Source organism: Hyposmocoma kahamanoa, unplaced genomic scaffold, assembly GCF_003589595.1.
Source record: "Hyposmocoma kahamanoa isolate Upper Pololo Valley unplaced genomic scaffold, ASM358959v1 182, whole genome shotgun sequence".
NCBI lineage: Eukaryota > Metazoa > Arthropoda > Insecta > Lepidoptera > Cosmopterigidae > Hyposmocoma > Hyposmocoma kahamanoa.
Genome location: NW_020653713.1, coordinates 2,481,256 through 2,500,494, shown reverse-complemented (window position 1 = coordinate 2,500,494; position 19,239 = coordinate 2,481,256). Strand labels below are relative to the sequence as shown.

The following is a 19,239-nucleotide window of genomic DNA, read 5'->3' as shown; positions in this document are numbered from 1 at the left end:
CCTTTCTACGTCATCACTATAGTACGTCAAGCTGTTGAAATTAAAAAACTTCAATCGAGAAGACGGTTTTTAACTTTCATCGTCGTGGGATCGAGTTATCAGCAAATGTAAACGACATCAAGTATCGCATAAGTATGTTGTGTGTCGGTCTAATGACAACCCTCGTGCACAAATAAATAATGAAGACCGAGTGCGAGTAGTTACAAAATCTCGCACGGCTAGATGTTGACACCCGCTTCTTCATTCCCTTCGAGACTATGGACATTGCTATACGTCCGAAGCGTCGAGGTAATTAAAATATATGTTTTATAGATGATTACGTTCCACACTAAAAATTAAATAATAGTGGAGTTAATTCACAAAAAATACACGAATATAAAAATATATAATTAAATATAAATCAATGTTACTTATTTTCAGAGAAGTAAACAACTTGGAGCATTTCTTAAGAACAAGACTCCGAATGAGAATCACATTCCCACGGTCGCACATAACATGTGCCGTGATTGCCAAGAAACAACACCAATACTGCTAGACTAAGCGATTGGTTAAAGGCAACGTTGTATACGTTAAATATACGCGTTCAAGAGGCAATTCCTCTATTGGTGGTACGTAACTTCGCCAGACCACATGAAAGCGGCCGTTCGCTTTCTCCGACGCCCATCAATTTATATGAATGCTTCAAAGTAATGAGTACCGCATTCTGTATTAAGTAATGTTGCATTAGAGATATTTATAGCGAAACTAAATACGTAATTGTTCTATTGTACTCTAAGTGGCTGAATATAATTATCAATTAATAATAATGTAATGTGCTAGTAAACCACAATTAGACTGTGGTTCCACCAGAGACGGGCGAGTAGATAGGCGGGGTCTATTCTTCTTCTTCCTGTGCTTATCCCACGCTAGGTGGTGCCGGCACAACATGTATTTTTCTTCCATTCTCCCCTATCAGCCGACATTTCCATACTAACCTTATTCTGCGAGGAAAACATCTACCAACAGGATTACTTCATTTTCCTAGCCACTTTTTAGTCAATATTTTCCTCGCACACCGTCTAGCTACCTCGCTCGTCTCTGGTGGAATCGCAGCCTTACCTGGTCTCGGCCGGACCAGAAATTGTTCCTACGGAGAATCGAACCCGTGACTACCACTTCAAGGTTCCACAGTGTTAATCACTGGGCCACCGAGTTTAATGAGAGTTTGACGTGATAAATAACCTTCCATAAGAATAACAGCAAATGAAAAGCTTCTCAGAAAAATATAACAACAAAAATGGTTTTCTTGTTAGATCTTAAATAATTGTCATGCATTCACTTTGCGATACTGTTACACAATATAGTTACTATTACTATTTTAACTGGAACATGGCAAAAAATGGCAATTTTTCACGCCATATTTAGTCAATTATTAAATACGTTAGTTACGATACAACAATTATCTCTATAACAAAAAAAACTTAAGTTTGTAACAAATGTGTGTAATTAATTATGTGTTACAAATTACGATTACGCTATAGTTCGTGAGGAGAAAAATGGTATGGACACAACACATAGCAGGTAATATTTGTACCATATGGGTATATGTTGTTATGTCAAAGGCCGATGCGTCACCGACAGAAATACATTAAACATATCGAGCTCTAACGGTAGACTTTGCTGTACTTACATCGGTGATTAAAAGCAAACATTCTTAGCAACTCAATTGGATAAATCTACATCAAACACCTAGGTAACGCCAACTCGAGATTTCAGGCAAGTAAATAAGATTTAGCCGAAAATTGGAACACGAAGGCTTAGAATTTAAAACCCGTTTCAAGGCGAAATCCACCTACACGAGATTTACCTGGCCCACCTTCGACCAATCACAACGTGTGCCCTAATCAATGTCTTTTTTTAAACACGTTAGCTCATTCATCATATCTCAATAGTCAACTCGCAAATGATATTGTGACTCGTATACCGACTTACGTATTTAGTATGTATTACGTTAATAACGTACCGCAATACTGAGTAAATTCCGCTACCGAGATAAACGTCGTTGTAATTATATAGATGAATATAATTACGACAAAGAACATGATCGCCGATAGCTATACTAAATACAGATTCCAAAAACAGTTTCCTATTTCACACGGTGGTTGAGCGTAATCCACTGTTTATTAATAAAATTCAATCACTCCTAACGATTTCAAAACTTTAGATCGTTCGGCAAGCTCTACTTATCGTCGCGCATCGAATTTGTATAAGCAATCAAATGATCCACTAATCAAAGCAATTTTCACAATAATAAAAGAGTATTAATTACAGTTGATTTCACTTTGCAATAGCCTATTGCTACTGGAATTGATAAACATGAAAATCATAAAAAAGATTGAAATCTTAATGTAATCGGTAGCAAGGACTAACAAATCAAAAACACATTAAATAATATGCAATCTCTGGTTGGAGATGCAGTAAATTTAACAACCAACCTTCCGACAAGGTGATTCCAATGATAATATTGCAAAATCCTCGCTGGGCCTGCGTGGGGCAAATGTAACAAGGCCTGTGCCTTTTAAGAGAGTCGTGGGCGGAAGTGTGCACAACAACAGTGCTACCACAATGCGACGATGGCGCAAGAAACCGGTACGGCATTTCCAGTTCTGCGGACACCTGATAGTTAAAGGTGTAAGTGCGTTCTTGTTAGGGAGACTGGTCCAGTTTCTAACTGAATGAGAGTGCACAATAAGAGACACACTCCAACTGTATAACACAAATGATTTAAAAGATTTTCCAGTCGCTAGCAGACCATACTAAACCATTGCTATAATTATAATGTTTAGTAGTTTGAGAATATTACTCAAGAGATAAACAAGTTGGTTCATTTACGTATTTAAAGGGAATTCCAATAGTTCAAGTAGTTGCTTAACTGGTTTAGGTCCACCTGCAGAGCCGCACAGGTGTGGACTGGCGACAGATAACGTTTTCCGAATGCTGAGAAATTTTAGTGTCCTTGGGCAAAAATATTAGTCAACTTCTAACATTTGTGACAATAAAGCGTTTAAACTTTTCAGTGATTATCCTTGGTTTTTCAAAGGCTATAAAAGATATGCAAAACAACATTCTGCGCTACGCTACACTTTTGTAGCGTAGCAAGTTGCAATTTGTCCACGAAATGAATTGCGAAAGTGAGACATTGAGACTGCTTATTCAAATCGGGTATTATCGAGAACAATCGACTGGGGAAAGAAACCGCTCAAACAATCGGTTTGAATTACCCCTGGCATCTTTCAATTCCATCAGCAGTTATCAGCGCATCGCCGTGGATTGAATTTCTACGCACCGCGGCGCACGTATTGTGTTGTTTATTGGGATATTTCACGTTAGCATTTTAAACCTGGAGATGACTTTCATATTCTTTAACAACGAGAACTGTGAAGACTAGGTTTATAAAGAATTTTAACCCGTTGGGAACGAAACCAGTTCTCAAGGCAGTAGCGAGGAAATCCAGCCAAGCGGTACTGCTAATAATTTGCTATCACAATTTATCTATGGGATTCGTGCGGTAAATCGTGCTTGAAAAGCTTCACAGGTATGCAGACCGCTCATAAGTGCACTGTCTTGTATCGTTGAGCAACTGGAACACTTCAATTTAATTTGCGATGAGACTCGTCATTTTCCCCATTAATTTGAACAGGTAAAAAGCGAGTAAGCGTCAACAGATCTGGGTCGGTAGCCACTGAGCTCCTTTCGCGGGCGGAGACCAACGAGCCGTGATCGTAGAGCCACTGACACGGTCTGATGACCCAACCTTGGCCGTATCCCATATATTCCTGAACATGACATCACTATTTAAAAAACACAATACATAGTTTCATGTGGCCAAGGGCAAAATTCCGATCGATGCGGACGCGTCGAAATAATCAAAAGGAAAGTTGGGTTAATGACCCGCCACTAGACGGCTAACACCATAAACTAATGTGAATTTCACATGTTCTTTTTTTAGCATCCAAAATAGGTTGATGGGACTTAACGACACTAATCTCGTTACGACACGTTAAATCAAAATATGAAGTTATTGGACTAATCATTATTCACATCGAATTTTTTGCAGCAGTGGTAGCAATTGCGAATGGACAAGAGCTGGCATTCTCGAGAGGTGTAACACGTAACTTTCTAAAGCTTTGTGCTGATAAATTGCGTTGGACTGATATAATACTAGCTACAACGATATCCGGCATTGCGTTTTAAATTTTTTGCTTAAACTATGCTATCGGTAGTGGTTAAACAAATAACGGTCGCTTGTACGTTCAGATTACGGATCATCTTCAGGAATATTCGCAAGCGACAAGTCATTATAGTCAACATTCCATACTCATAACGATTCCAAGTGCCACAACGTAACAGTGCTTAATTCACAGCTGTACACACGAGATTAACTATCTAGAAGTGGAATTTATATCATTACGCGTACGTTTGTGTCGGAAAAAATGAATCATTTTTTTACGAAACTTTCGTGTTTGTGATTTACGTTTAAATATAAAGAGAAAATCTTGAACATTCATAGGTAAATCTCACCGAAACAGCGACGGAAGTGCTTGGGGCTGCGCCCACCTCTTCAACATCATGTTGGCCTTCCGGAGCGCTCAGAAAACGGCGCAACGTGCCGTATCCAGACGCCGAGGCCACCATCGCGACCATAGTACACAGCACAGCACAAGCACACGCAATCCGAGTTCCAAAAACTATTACAACATTAGCCGCACGTATCCTAGTGACATCACTCAAGGTGTGCGCGCACGCGACCTGCGCGCGAGACGCGACTCTACTGTGCGCGATGCTAAGAGCTTCACGCGCCCCCCTACCGACTATGACAAACTTTAGATAACTCTGTTTGGTTTTTACTTCCGCCGTTTGAGGGAAATCAGGTAACATTAAAATGTGCCTTCATCTTCAAAATATACAATAGTTATAAAAGTTTTTAAAGCTTTTTTAAAGTTTATATTAGCAGGTTTAATTAATAGCTGACAATTGGTTTAGCCTGTAGGGTTTAATTATTGGTTAAATACACCTTCATGTCTTTTATCTTTGAGTTTGCCCTTAGTATTGTTGTCATAGGAAGTATAGCATCTAACAAGACCTTATTGGTATAGTTTTGATTTGTAAATGATACTTAAGTGGCATCAATTTGCATGACTCATCTAATACATGGTTTCTTATGGACTGTAGTACAATAAAATAATCAACTTCATTGCTTTGACCGTCATATACAAGCAATTTATAATTATTTTCTTTAAGATAAACATGTTTAAAGAGCTAATTATTATTATTTTATGTATAACATTAGTGAATTAGTAAATAGTGTTAAATAAAAAAAAAAATACTTTTAACATGAAATCATACAATTCATTTATTATCACTACAGAAGTCTTAGGATAATAAACTATGACACATAATATTTAGTGACAAATTTTTAAATGTTTCAAATAATTGCAAAAATCATGCGCATTTAATCATTTACATGGTAATATAGTTGTTGTGGCCACAGGCCAGCACTAACTTGGTTCTGAGCATGATGAAGTATGACCTGAGGGTCAGGTTGTTCTGTCCTTATGTGCATCATGTGCACAATAGCTTGCTAAATTGTAATTTTAATGTAATTATTTTTTTATTTTGTCTTTACAAATACAGGTGGTAAGATATTTAATCTGCCAATTCATTTAGATATATCAATTGCCTAAAATTAAAATTGTTATTAATAATAATAATATAATGTTTGCACTATATAAAAATAGTTGTTACCATCTACTTCTATGCTATGGAGATATTTCATCATCAGTATTGAATTTGTGAAGTACAACATAATGTATTACAAATATAACGTTCAAATTATATTTAAAAAATATGTAAACTGATACATTTCACTGTTAAATTCTCTCTATTCACTATAGCATCTGAGTGAAGAGCGGAGACTTCGGAACTCCAAAACACGTTACAAAAAGCATCAACAAATAAACATAAACACCTATATATGCATACACATAAATGTCAAGATAGGCCACTTGGCAAGAATGGACAAGCTTAGTAGAAGAAATCTTCCAGTATAAGTTGTTGCTGAAGGTCTCTGGTTTGATCGGATAGGCAACCGTATGAGAAACCAAACCGAAAAAGATAATTAGCAAAGAATTCCATCAATAAAGTGAATTAAATAATTCAATCTGATCTCATCGACAAAACCAAGAAACAAAGGCCACCTACCTGACTATGACATGTATGGCACATAGCTATGGTCTGGTCTAATAAACAAATAATTTATTCTGCAGAGTGTGGGTGCCTACCACTTCGCCCACAAACTGCCTTGGGCCGTTGTGGTTTAACTAAAAATTGACACTGTCACTTTTATATCATTCTACACTAATTTACAAGTCCTACACCTACTATAAGCCTGTGGTGACTTAAGAATAGTGTTGTAGTAGTCATTTTTAGTGCACAAGGAAAAATATCACGATTTTATTACGAATAACGATGGTTTCTAATTCACAGGCATAAAGAAAACAGATGCAAGTGTCGTCAACACTGTAATGCAAATACTGCGAATACCGGGTCAGCATGAGCGGGCGAAGTGGAAATTGTTAATAACCGGCAATTATACTAGCAGGACTCACCTGTTTTGTATCCGTAGTGTCTGTGGCCTCCATGTTGGCATGTAAACGCTCCTGCCTCTGCATGACGTCGAAAACATCAGAATTCTTTATACCATTCACTTGGAATTACAAAACCACACAATACCAGCATAAACATAACAATCGCGACGGACTCTGCAATTTCTACCGAAACAGTGTCAATGGTCGCACCAAACACGTTCCGAGGTCCCAAGCCCTATTTGTCAACGGAAACGGTTAACAGGCTACAGAATCACAGAATGAGAAGCATTTTTATTACACTAACAGGGAAACGAAAAGTCAACGTAAATTCCCTTGGAGAAGATATGAAAAACACTGTTCTTCACCATCTTAAAAATTTCACACATTCCGTCATCGAGGCCCGATTTTGACGGTCGCTGCCCTAATGAAACGTTCCAACTAACGAATTAGCTATGAAAAATATTTTTGCGATTTTTGTCTAAGAACTGTCTGATTTAATAATTGCGTAAAATCTGGCATAAAAAGGTCACTCATTTGTAATAATTATTAAATAATGTAGGAATTATAACCAAAGAACACTTTTTTGGTCGATAATATTTTTGAAACGTATTAAAGATTTTAAGAAATGCGTAAAATGAAGTGTACTGGATTCGATAGTTACAGTATCGATAATTGAGTGTGCGTACGGTACATAAACCGGTAATTACCGGACATTGCAATTTAATCGATTATGATTTACTCGATTTCAAGCAGTAGTTTGTGCTAACACCGCCACTAATGTTAGTAAGAAACAGTTTGTAGCTGTAGAAAAGTAGAGCTGTGTAGTAACAAACTTATAAACAAAAAATCTAATAAAATTGCTGTGCTGTCATCGGAGCATAAAGTATGGGCAAAGAAAAAAAGGCAGTTAGTTTTGGTTTTGAGGGCCGTGGTTTTTGGTTTTGTTGGATTTTGTAAATAGGTTACGATATCATTTATCGTTATTTTGTCAAGGAAATAAACAAAATGCCGCGTGAAAAAAGCCGTTACCGGGACAGGCGTAGTTCCTCGTATAGTTCAGATTCATCATATGAGAAGAAAAAGAAGAGTAAGCACAAAAGACGCTCGAGGTCAAGAGATCGATCAGAGTCTAGCAATCACAAGAGAAAACGATCAACTTCTCGAACCAGACGTAAAAGGAGAAGCTATTCCAGAAGTACTTCGAGAGATCGTTATGAGAAATCTAGAAGAAGGTCTTCCCGGTCCCATTCTAAAAAGGATCGTTCACTCTCAAGGTCCAGTTCAAGAAGTCGATCTAAATATAGTAAAGCCAGCAAAAGGTCCCACAGGAGGTCCCGCTCTTCCGACAGCCGCTCCAGCTCGTTTGAAATAGGTAATAAACAACTGTATTCTGAAGACTTGAGTGATGTTTTGACCTCCCTTATGAAGCTGAATATAAGGTCTAAGAAAGGGCCTTTATTGTCAGCATATTTAGCAAGTGAGATGTTCTTTAATATTTGTACTTACAGCAAAATACTTAACTCTGTGATTAACAATTACAAAGGTTAGAATTAACTGTTAAATCATTGCAGTCAAATAAATCATTTACTATTGTACAAGCCTACTGATTATCTGGGTATTTCCTAAGGTAACTGTGCAGTGTAGGAGAGTTGCGCTGCACTGTTATGTGGCACTGCAGATGGGTTAATTTCAACAAGAAAAAAAAAGAGAAAAAAGATTTCAATCAGAAAACATGATATTCAATAACAAGTAGATTGGTGAAATACAGGCACATGGTATTGATGCGTGATTGTAAATGAATTCAATATTCGACTTGTTAGTAATCGCTAATCCTGTCATTCGTATATCATATTATAGTAACCTACTAATTTTGGTATTTGAATGATCATTGATTAATAATTAGTAGTACTAGTCCATAGTTTCCAAAGAGCATTTCTATTCATGATCATCTAGCCCATCTGACATGGTAAATGAATTTATTTATTTATTATTAATAAGCGAGCAGCTTGAAGCTGATATGCCTAAATCAAAGCTGTTGAATTTTTATAAAGTCTATGAATTCACAAATAGTTCTGAATCTTTTTGTAAAAGTCCACAAAACACTAGAACTGAAAGACCTAGAAGACACAAATTCTTCTTTTTTAACCAGCATTAACCACATCCTCAGGCAACCTGCTCCACTTTGAAACCTCTCTGTTGCCGAGGATTGGTAGGCAGTGTTGGTGAGGTGTTCCAATATAATAATCATTCAACTCATGCTTCCGACCGAATGGCATTAGGTATTGTTAATCATTTGACTTAGGCAAATGATTTGCCCATTCCAATGATTAGTATTAATAACATTCAATGTCACGCATCGCTAAGAAATGGTACTTGTCAACTTATGTCTCAGAGTGACGGGTGAAGTGGCACTGCCGCTAAAATTTTTGTGTTTTAAAGCTCTGAGTGGCACTGCAACTGTTATGTACAGGCGTGTAAGTTACCATCAGGTGCAGCACTTGTTCGTCCTGTCACTTGATATTCTTGTCCATTCATTTCAATTATCAATGAAGTAGTTTTTTTTGTCATTTCACATTAAATCAATCAACTTGCTATTGTCAGAAAATCTTGTTGAAGTAATCCCACATGCCACGCAACATAATGGTTACATAAACTGTCACTACTTGCATTTACCTCAGGAACTGACTCAGATGAGAGGTAGGTCTGTAGAAATAAATTGTAAAGTATCCTTCATGGTGAGAATGACTATCATATCGTATACATTTGTATGGTACTAGAGTGCATGTTAGTTAAGCATTTTTACTGATCAACTATCAATTATTAATAACACATACTGCTTTCCAGAGAAACCACTACCACCAAAGAGAATTAACCTAGATGATACTGAAATAATATTGGAGAAAGCAATTAAGGCTGCAGAAGCTGCCGGTCTGACTATGACGAAAATACCAACTTACACTTACAAAGAAGTGGAAATTAAAGAAGATATGCCCACGATCCATGATAGGAACCTACTAGCAGAACTTAATAGTGACTCTTTTGCTCCCAAATCATTTACTTCAAGTAGGAATAAAAAAGAATCAAAGAATATTGTAATTGACTTGAACACACAGACAGTAAAGATGCCTGAAACAGAAATAAAACAGAAAGATGATTCTATCATTGATTTTAACGTAAGTTATTGTTTTAAAGGCATTTTTCATTGTAAATTTCCGTTCCTGGAAATAGCTAATTTGAATGCTAGTTATGTTTTGAAATTTAATAAATACAAATTGTTAGGGATACCATGTCTCTAAGACGTGTCACAGGTTAATTCTGAATTTTAGAAATTGCTTTCATTTATTTAGCTTTATATGTTGGTAAGACATAGTTATATGAGAAATGTATATTTTTAGGAAATGCCAAGTGAGGAGGAACTCAAGGAGATGTGGATTAAAAAATTATACCAATACAGGAAGAGAATGCTCAAAGGAGACATATAATAAATGCACATAAACAATAATGCTGTGTTTATTAAACAACCCTATTGTTACAAACCAGGTGTTACAATCTCTAGAAATCAGTCGAGAAAAGTAATTTTAACACTCGCCATGTTCCAATATTATATTTTACATTTGTTCTTGTACTTCGAAACAAGTTTTATAATCTCTATATTTCTTAACAATATATAACTATGTTGTAGTTACTTTCAAACTAGATTGGAATAATTTCTATGTATCACTGTAGCTGATAAACGCATCCGATGCTGCAATACATGTACAATCTTATGTAACAACACTTAAGTGAAACAAGCAACAAACCTAAAATACATTTTATTGAACACATTAACAAAACTGTTACAGCGACTCCAATGCACAATCTGAAACATGCTGTACTACTATGTCATCTATATTTACATTAATGCAACTTAAATCACCCGCGAAGATCACATATTGTTTCTTTCTCGCTGGATCCGACTGCTATACGTCCGCGACACCAGGTTCCATGCGTCCATATATCTGTCCATACACATCGCTATACATTTCTGTTCGGAATTGTCCAACGCGGTCCCCGGCTTATTGATGCACTTTTTGAAGCATTTCTCTGACATCTTCGTAAGGAGCTCTTGTGCGTTTGCGATGGCAATCTGCTGTTTCACCTGGTCCATCAACTCCTCCTTTTGTGTGCCGCTCAACGAACCCGTCGATAAAGTATCCATGTTTCAATTGTAATAGGTTTCTAATTTATTGCAATACAATAATTAAATATTTTTAAAAAACTCGGTTGACACAAAAAATAACCTCAAATCTCGCCTGCTCCTTTGACAACAGTAATATTGCCATATATTTTAACTTCATTTCCCCACTTTTAATGCAGCTACGGAATACTCGACGTACGGAATGCACGAGATATCGCTCTTAATATTTTTTCTTAAACGCGGAATTATTGAAAGAAGATTGCTAATGAATCTCTTTGATATATTTTTGTGTTGTTAAGGATACTTGAAAAAGTAGGATGTCAAAGTGTACACAAACACGTCAGTTGCTTGAAAACATGATTTTTTTATTTTTTACTAATTTTTTCTAGTACCAAATATATTACTATAGGGTATTCCAAAAGCCTTGGACATATTAGAAGGTAGATATGGTACACCAATTACAAAACCTATCAGTGCGGAGGCATCAACGTCTAAAAAAGTTGGAGACATTGCTAATAAAGAGTTTCTAGAACTAGATAGCATAATTTTAAGAAATCTTATAAGCAATATGACAGACGACATTGTCCAAAGACTTATGCGTTTCGAGTCTTCCAAAGAAGTGTGAGATGAGCTTAAGAGGTTGTTTGACGGAGATGATTCACTCTATGATAATTGCCAAAAGTTCTTCGAGTACTAGAAGAAACTGGAGGATAATATGGCAACGCACATTTCAAAGCTAAAGAATGTTTGGTTACATTTAAACAAAGAGATCACAAAGCTCGAAGGAAACCATTCTTTGCCGGAGGTAGTTCTGATTTGCAAGATCCTGGATACCTTATCAGAAGAATACGTCTCGTTCAAATCCAGTTGGCTGTTGATAACAACAAAGATAACAGTAGAAAGATAAAGTGCAACCACTGTGGTAAAGAAGGACACAAAGTACGAAAATCCGCAAAATGATTCACAGTGATGGACGACCATCCAAGCCAAGTTCGAATGCAAACATTGTGAGTAACATTGGTCTAATGATTGCTGGCACGTGCTTATATCCTGACAGAGATAGTTGGTATCTGGATAGTGGAGCTACTAGTCACGTCACATTTAGGAGAGATTTGTCCCATACGTTTGAGAAATTTGACAAAGCGCATACGGCAACGACAGCAACGGTGATAAAGTAGATGCCACTGGTAAAGGTGATATAAAATTGAAACCCAAAGTCGGAGATCATAAAGGAATCATAACCTTATGCGATGTATGGTGTGTACCGTCCTTACAGAAAAATCTGTTCTCAAAGCGAACGGCATAGTCAAAGTTACAGGTGAACGAAAAAACTCAATGTAAATAATGTAATGCCACCAGTAGCCGTCGAAGTCAATGTGCTGCTGACAAGCCAAGGTTCGTTACAGTTAATTAATTTCATGTAAAGAAGGTTATTGAAAGAGAACTCGGAATAAAGGTACCGAATAAAACTAAGGAGTTTTGTGAAGGTTGTAACTTCGGGAAGATGCACAGACGACTTTTCGGAACAAGGATTAGTTCGGTTGTACCTGCAGAAGTTTGCACTCAGACGTGTGTGACCCATTCCCATTCTCATACGAAGGATATTGTTACTACGTTCTATTTAAAGATGATTATAGTAAGTACCGCTATGTATACTTCATGAAACAGAAGTATGAGGTCTATTCAAAGCTTCAACTAATGTTAAAAGAAAGCAAGGTAGATGGTCATATCTTAAGAGAACTGTTAAGTGACAACGGCAGTGAATTTAATAACGAGAAAGTTCGATCGACACTACAAAAGTATGGCATAAAGCAAAGATTAGTCATGCTATATATGTTTCGCCACAACAAAATGGCTGCAGTGAAAGAGAGAATAGAATAGTCGTTGAAGCCGCTCGTGCCATAATGTACGCGCACGAAATACTGCCGACCGCATGTTGGGCAGAGCTCGTAAGTACTGCAGCATATGTACTTAATAGAACAGGATGCACTCCTGTAGATGGTAAATCACCATATGAATCATGGTACAATAAGTAACCAAAGATAAGTCATTTAAGAATAATCGGAAGTCCATGCTACGCACATGTACCCAAGCAGAAACGTTTCCTACGGATTATTGGGTAAGAAAGCGGAAAAATGTGTTTTAATTCGCTATGATGGTGATGATGGGTATCGCCTTCTAAAAATTAGCAAAGAAGGACTTCACTAGTACGTTCAAGAGACGTCGTATTTTTAGAGTCAGAAATCGGTAAGACGAATACGAAACAAAATATTGATTCGGTAAAGTCTGATGAAAATGATTCTGAAATTGAAATAAGTCTACGAATACCGGCGAATCCAATTGTAAGGGAGGAGAAGAGACAAACGATTCAAGATGTAAGGGAGGAAGAAAAAGAAAGTCCAGAAACTTTCGAAGAGTGTATGCCTCCTGAACCGTTCCAAGATGCACCTCACACAGATATGAGTACAATTAATGGAGAGTCATTTTCGGAAACTCAATATGAGTGTGATGAAGTTGATAACGTGGATAACAACCGGACATTACCAGAGCGAGTAGAAATAATGGATGACATTATGCCATATAGCGAAATAGAAAATGAAGGAAGGAGAACTCTTCGAGACAGATCATCGCTACGACCACTTGCTGGACTAGGTGACTACGTTATGTTGTCTGTAGATGATAGGTCTGAAATGGATGATCCTACAACATACAACGAATCATTGCAGAGTAAAAGCAAGGAGCATTGGTTAAAAGCAATGAAAAGTGAAATAAAGTCTTTATAAGATAATAAAACGTGGACTGTAGTTGACTTAAATATATTGGGCAGCATATATGGGTTAAAGCAATCACCAAGATGCTGGAATAAATGCATTGTAGATTATTTGAAATCAATTGGATTTCAACAAAGTCAAACAGATCCTTGCATATTTATCAGAAAAAGAGCACAGAATTAATTCTTCTTAGTATTTATTATATGTTGACGATGGTTTGGTAGCTGCAACACATCAAACGGATGCAGATAAGTCTACATCAGAGCTGAAGCGAAGGCTTAAGATAACCACAAAGCCTGCAAACTACAATCTGGGGTCGCAACTGCGATATAAAGATGATAGCTCTATAACCATTACGCAGAAGCACTACACAGAGAAGTTTTAGCTCATTTCGGTATGAATGCTGTAAATCAGTCACTACACCAATGATCAGAGATTCTGAACAAGGGCAGCCAGTTAAAGAGATTGTGGAAGAGAAGTCATAATATCCTTGTAGATATGCTGTTGGTGCCCTTGCTTATCTCATGATTGGAACGCGACCAGTTAATGCCTACGCCGTTAGTGTTATATCGTAAACTTTGGAAAACCCCTCCAAAGAGGATGTATTAAAGGTAAAGCGTATAATGCGTTATCTACAAGGTACATCAAGTTATGGTATAACACACAAAAATAATTTTGAGATGGGAATACTGGACTGCTACAGCGATTCTAATCACGGAGGAGATTTCAAAGATGGTTGTTCAACAAGTGGCATACTGTGTCTATATGCTGGCGGAGCAATAGCTTGGGCGAGTCGAAAGCAGACGTCAGTGGCTATATAAACGGCGAAACAGCACGCGAAATCGTGAGGCTGAAAACCCTATTTAATGAGATTTCTGTTCTAAAGCAAATTCCAATTTTGAAAGTTGATAATGATGCCGCAGTAAATCTAGCTCAAAATCCGGAACTGCAAAGGAGAACAAAGCACATAGCAATAAGACATTTCTATGTCAGAGAACTGGTTGCAGATGGAAAACTCCAAGTAAAGCGTGTGGGGGCAAACCTACAAAATGCAGATTCCCTAACGAAGCCTCTTAGTAGACCTTCGATAGCTTCCATTATGGACCAAATAGGTTTAGTTTGTTTGTGATTTTTTTAATTCATGAACTCCACAAAAAGGGAGGATATTGAAAGAAGATTGCTAATGAATCTCTTTGATATGGTTTTGTGTTGTTATGGAGACATGAAAAACTAGGATGTCAAAGTGTACAATAAAAACACGTCAATTGCTTAAAAACATGAATTTTTTATTTGTTACTAATTTTTCCTGCAACAGGAATATCGTTTTATGTGAAGGGCGTATATGTCTGTGGGCGTACTACGTTTATGTTGTTCGATTTCTCCCGTAAGGCGAATCACCGGAAGAGAAGCGGTAATAACTGTTTTGCTAGATCAAATGGTTACCTAAACCATTTGATCTTAGTTACTATTAAATAACGCTCTTACAAAAAATGTATGTATGATATACCTAAGGACATTGCCAAAAAATGTGCTAATGTTTTACACGATAATAGGCTAAAATTAAAGTCTAAAACGAATTATTGAAGAATAAAATATCCAACTTTGTACATATTTTTTATATGGAGATATTTCTCTATAAGTACTACATAGAACCAGCTAAATTTTGGTTTTCAACTGAAGCCTTGATAATTATTAAAGTAATATTTATCCCAAAATTTGCTAATTATGCAGTGGTTTAACGATGCGCCGTGACGCCTGCTGCCCCATCAGTTGATGTTGGGCGCTCGCTTGTCGACGTATTAGCGTCTCATTTTTCAGACAACCGAAAACATTTACAAATACAAATTCCAAAGGGTTCATCAACACTGTGTATTCGAAAGACCTGAGTTACATTGAATAAATTCTGTTAAAGATTGCAACTGACCGAAATTTGTTCGTAATGTAACCTTCCCGGCGAGATTGATACGTTACGGAATTTGCCAACTAACCGGTTTCATTCAAATTCAAATTCAAATTCAAAATAATCTTTATTTCATAGGTAAGCATTATTACACTTGAAATCGTCACAATGGTTAAACTCTACCGCTCATTCGTAAGGCAGATTCCCCTGAGAAGAATGAGCAAGAAACTCTAGGGGTTGCTCTTTGTAAATAACATTTACAATATTTTTTTATTTGAAACATCAGATTGAAACTACCTCCATGAGCTAAATGGGTTACTACCACGGATTTTTGTCATCCAAGTACGCAGAAGTTGTATAATAACCTTTAGTATAAAGTTTTTGTTTCACTATAGTTTTAAACCTCGTGAAAGGCAAATTTTGTATATCAACCGGAATCTTGTTATAGAAGCGTATACATTGCCCCTTAAATGATTGTTTGACTTTGTGAAGACGACTATCAAGAAAAGCTAGTTTATTTTTATTCCTCGTATTAATGTTATGTCTGTCACTATTTTTCATAAAGAAATTACTATTCCTTTTAACATAAATTATATTTTCATAAATGTATTGTGAGGCTAGTGTAAGAATGTTAATTTCCTTAAACTTATCTCTCAAAGATACTTTGGGGCCCAGATTGTAAATTGCCCTAACTGCACGTTTCTGCAGGACAAAGATTCGATTGATATCGGCGGCATTACCCCAAAGCAAAATGCCGTATGTCATTAGACTGTGAAAGTAGCTGAAGTAAACCAATCTAGCGGTTTCGACGTCTGAAAGTTTCCTTATTTTTTTAATCGCGTACACTGCAGAGCTGAGCCGTTTTGACAACTTACTTATATGGGGACCCCATTGCAATTTAGCATCTAACGTCATACCTAGAAATACAACTGTATCCACAAGATTAAATTTTTCGTTTCTAACTACAATGTTTGTAACCGTCTCTCTAACATTGGGTAATGTAAATTTCACACAATTTGTTTTTTTCTCATTAAGAAGTAGGTTATTAACAGCAAACCAATCAACTACTTTAGATATAGCATTGTTCACATCGTCATAGGAACATTGGTGCCTTTTAACTTTAAATAATAAGGAAGTATCATCAGCAAACAATACTATCTCATGTTTTATACCCTCCATAAGGCTAGGTAAATCATTAATATAAACTAAAAACAAAAATGGGCCTAGAATTGAACCTTGAGGGACACCCATGCTAATTACAGACCCTGACGATCTCGTACCGTTAACATCGACCCTCTGTACCATACCATGCAAATACGATTTAAGAAGGTCGAGATCACGTCCCGCCACACCATAATGGCGAAGTTTCCTGACCAGTGTATCATGGTGCACACAATCAAAAGCCTTGGAAAGGTCACAGAATACACCAATAGCATCATGTGAGACTTCCCATGCATCAAATATATGATTAATCAACTCTACACCAGCGTCGGTTGTAGAGCGACCCCGAGTGAAACCAAATTGTTTAGGAGACATTAAATTATTACTATAAAAATGTGCACACATCTGATTTAGAATAATTTTTTCAAATATTTTACTGAGAGTTGGTAGTATTGATATAGGTCTGAAATTGGTGGGGTCAGAAATACTACCAGATTTGAAAAGTGGAATAACTTTACTTTGCTTCATGAGGTCAGGAAAGACACCATCATCAACACATTTATTAAAGACACAGGCTAAGTAAGGCGCAATACAATCAACTATAAAACTAATTACTCTGACTGAAAGACCATCAACATCAGCAGTATTTTTTATATTTATAGACTTAAAGGCTTTAACAATATCGTTTGGAAATACATGAGGGAACCTTAAATTAGTGATACTAACTGCATTATTTAGTTTTAGTAAGGATTCAGCGGCCGTGGGAGATGAATTTAACGAATTAGTAGTCAAAATAGGAATGTCGGTAAAAAAATTTTCAAATATTTTAGCAACTTCTGCGCCTGTGTTTATAATTTTGTCATTAAATCTTAGTTGAAAATCTAAGTTACGAGGTTTGACCCTTCCAGTTTCGCTATTTATAATATTCCAAGTCGTTTTTACTACATTCGCGCTGCTTTTTATTTTATTATTAATAAACATTGCTTTGGCTGCCACACAAACACGTTTAAACATTTTCGAATATTTCCTAACAAAATCATTAAAACTGTTACTAGTGTTATAAGTTCTTTCATCGTAAAGATCATATAGCCTTTGTCTACTTTTGTGAATTCCCACAGTCGCCCATTCACTAAATTTCAATGAATTATTAATAGTTATGATTTTGGACTTAAAAACATTATCACGTTCACTTTTCACTATGTTGAAAACTGAATTATACAATTTATTGGGATCGTTAACGTACGGAATGTCAGTTAGTTTAAGCATTACGTTATTTCTATAAGCTTTAAGTCGACCATTATTTATCGGAACACATGTGATATCCTTTTTCGGCATTTTGTCAACAGTTATATTAAAAGTGGCCAATTGACCGCAGTGATCTGGAGTTAATTTATTTATAATAGATTTATTACTAGGTACGGCGTTGGTATAAATGTTGTCTAAACAAGTGGCAGTAGTAGAAGGTATTCTAGTAGGCACCAAAAAAAGATTCACAAGGTTATAACATTGGAAAAATGATATGAGCCTACTGCTAGCACTGGAATCTTCTAATAAGTTAACATTGAAGTCACCACAAACAGCAATATATTTATTTATATTATTTAATTTGGCTAAAACTTCATCTAATCTTTTTTCAAATAGTTCGTAAGATGAATGAGGGGGTCTGTACACGCTTAATATAACAAGCCGTTCAAGCTCTATGCAGGATATCTCTATAGTCCGCTCAATAGATAGGCTCACAATATCTGTACGTTCTTTAAATTTTAAATTATTTTTAATAAGAATTAAAGAGCCGCCATGAATAGCTTTTTCTCTGCTGAACGAACTAGCCACCTGGTGATTGTTGAAGCTAAACATGAACTGATGTTGTGATAGAAAGTGGTGTTCAGTAATACAAAGAATATCAATATTGTTACAGTTAATAAATAATTCTATTTCTAGCTCTTTGCCTTTCATGCCTTGAATATTTTGGTGCACCAGGTTTAATATAAAATTTATTTTATTTCTGTGTGTTTTAGGTTGGTTTCTTACTATCAATGTGTTGCAAGAGTATCTCTCCGTTGTCTTATTAATTAATTTAAATAATTAGAAATTGAATTAATTTCAACAGAATTATTATTGTCAGTAAACTGACCTATGTCAACGGACTGCTCAATAGAAGCAGCCGGTCTGGTAGCCAATGATTTGGCTGAATTATTAATATAATATGATAGCATCTCTGCTATCTGTCTCCTAAAATAACTAGTAAGATAATACCTATCTTTAGTCAAATAAAAATATTTACTAATAATTATTATTAGTATCCATAAAATGAAATTTACTATAATGAAATGTCAAGCTGTGTAATGTCCTATTTAAGTTATGCCTCAAATTATTTTCACTTGTTGTGAGGCAATTGCTGAAGGGAAAAGCTAACAAAATAATTTTTTTTATATTAATTAAATTATTTAATTGTGAAAAATATTGTATTAAATCTTTTTTGTTACATTTTCCTCTTCTGCCAATTAAAATTATTAATGAAGTGTCTTTGTCAAACTTAGTTGACAAAATACTATCTAATATTTTACAGTATGTTGCACCTGGCATGCAAATATTTGTTAATTT

At 36.1% G+C, this 19,239-nt stretch overlaps 3 protein-coding genes across 14 annotated transcripts in view; 1 reads left to right on the top strand and 2 right to left on the bottom strand.

Annotated features, from left to right (window-relative positions):
• The window catches only part of LOC113226208 (patronin-like), a 98,155-nt gene extending 91,120 nt beyond the window's left edge, over positions 1-7,035 (bottom strand). For 10 of the 11 annotated variants that reach the window (XM_026458747.1, XM_026458754.1, XM_026458755.1 and 7 more), the window contains exon 1: positions 4,561-5,052. In XM_026458747.1, the coding sequence (XP_026314532.1) occupies positions 4,561-4,917 (357 nt within the window). In that variant the 5' untranslated portion in view covers positions 4,918-5,052. Of the gene's footprint in view, positions 1-4,560; positions 5,053-6,647 lie in introns of those variants that run through there. The other variant, XM_026458756.1, reaches the window with a different exon arrangement.
• A 518-nt stretch (positions 7,036-7,553) lies between these two features.
• Positions 7,554-10,141, top strand: LOC113226164 (serine/Arginine-related protein 53). 2 transcript variants are annotated; one of them, XM_026458697.1, is made up of 3 exons: positions 7,554-8,103; positions 9,471-9,799; positions 10,022-10,141. In XM_026458697.1, exons 1-3 carry the CDS (start codon positions 7,632-7,634, stop codon positions 10,106-10,108), a joined length of 888 nt encoding a protein of 295 aa, XP_026314482.1. In that variant the 5' UTR covers positions 7,554-7,631; the 3' UTR covers positions 10,109-10,141. The 2 variants fall into 2 exon arrangements, with proteins under 2 accessions (XP_026314482.1, XP_026314483.1); XM_026458698.1 differs by having other exon boundaries at positions 7,554-7,998; positions 10,022-10,140.
• A 27-nt stretch (positions 10,142-10,168) lies between these two features.
• LOC113226165 (mitochondrial import inner membrane translocase subunit Tim13-like) lies at positions 10,169-10,886 on the bottom strand. The gene has a single exon (XM_026458699.1). The coding sequence runs from the start codon at positions 10,822-10,824 to the stop codon at positions 10,552-10,554; it is 273 nt and encodes a 90-aa protein (XP_026314484.1). The 5' UTR covers positions 10,825-10,886; the 3' UTR covers positions 10,169-10,551.
• Between the last annotated feature and the right edge of the window lie 8,353 nt (positions 10,887-19,239).

Coding starts and splice junctions, on each gene's coding strand:
- LOC113226164 (XM_026458697.1), top strand. CDS start 7,632: ATGCCGCGTGAAAAAAGCCGTTACCGGGACAGGCGTAGTTCCTCGTAT. Junction 8,104..9,470: donor ATTGTCAGCATATTTAGCAA/GTGAGATGTTCT, acceptor ACTGCTTTCCAG/AGAAACCACTACCACCAAAG. Junction 9,800..10,021: donor ATTCTATCATTGATTTTAAC/GTAAGTTATTGT, acceptor GTATATTTTTAG/GAAATGCCAAGTGAGGAGGA.
- LOC113226165 (XM_026458699.1), bottom strand. CDS start 10,824: ATGGATACTTTATCGACGGGTTCGTTGAGCGGCACACAAAAGGAGGAG.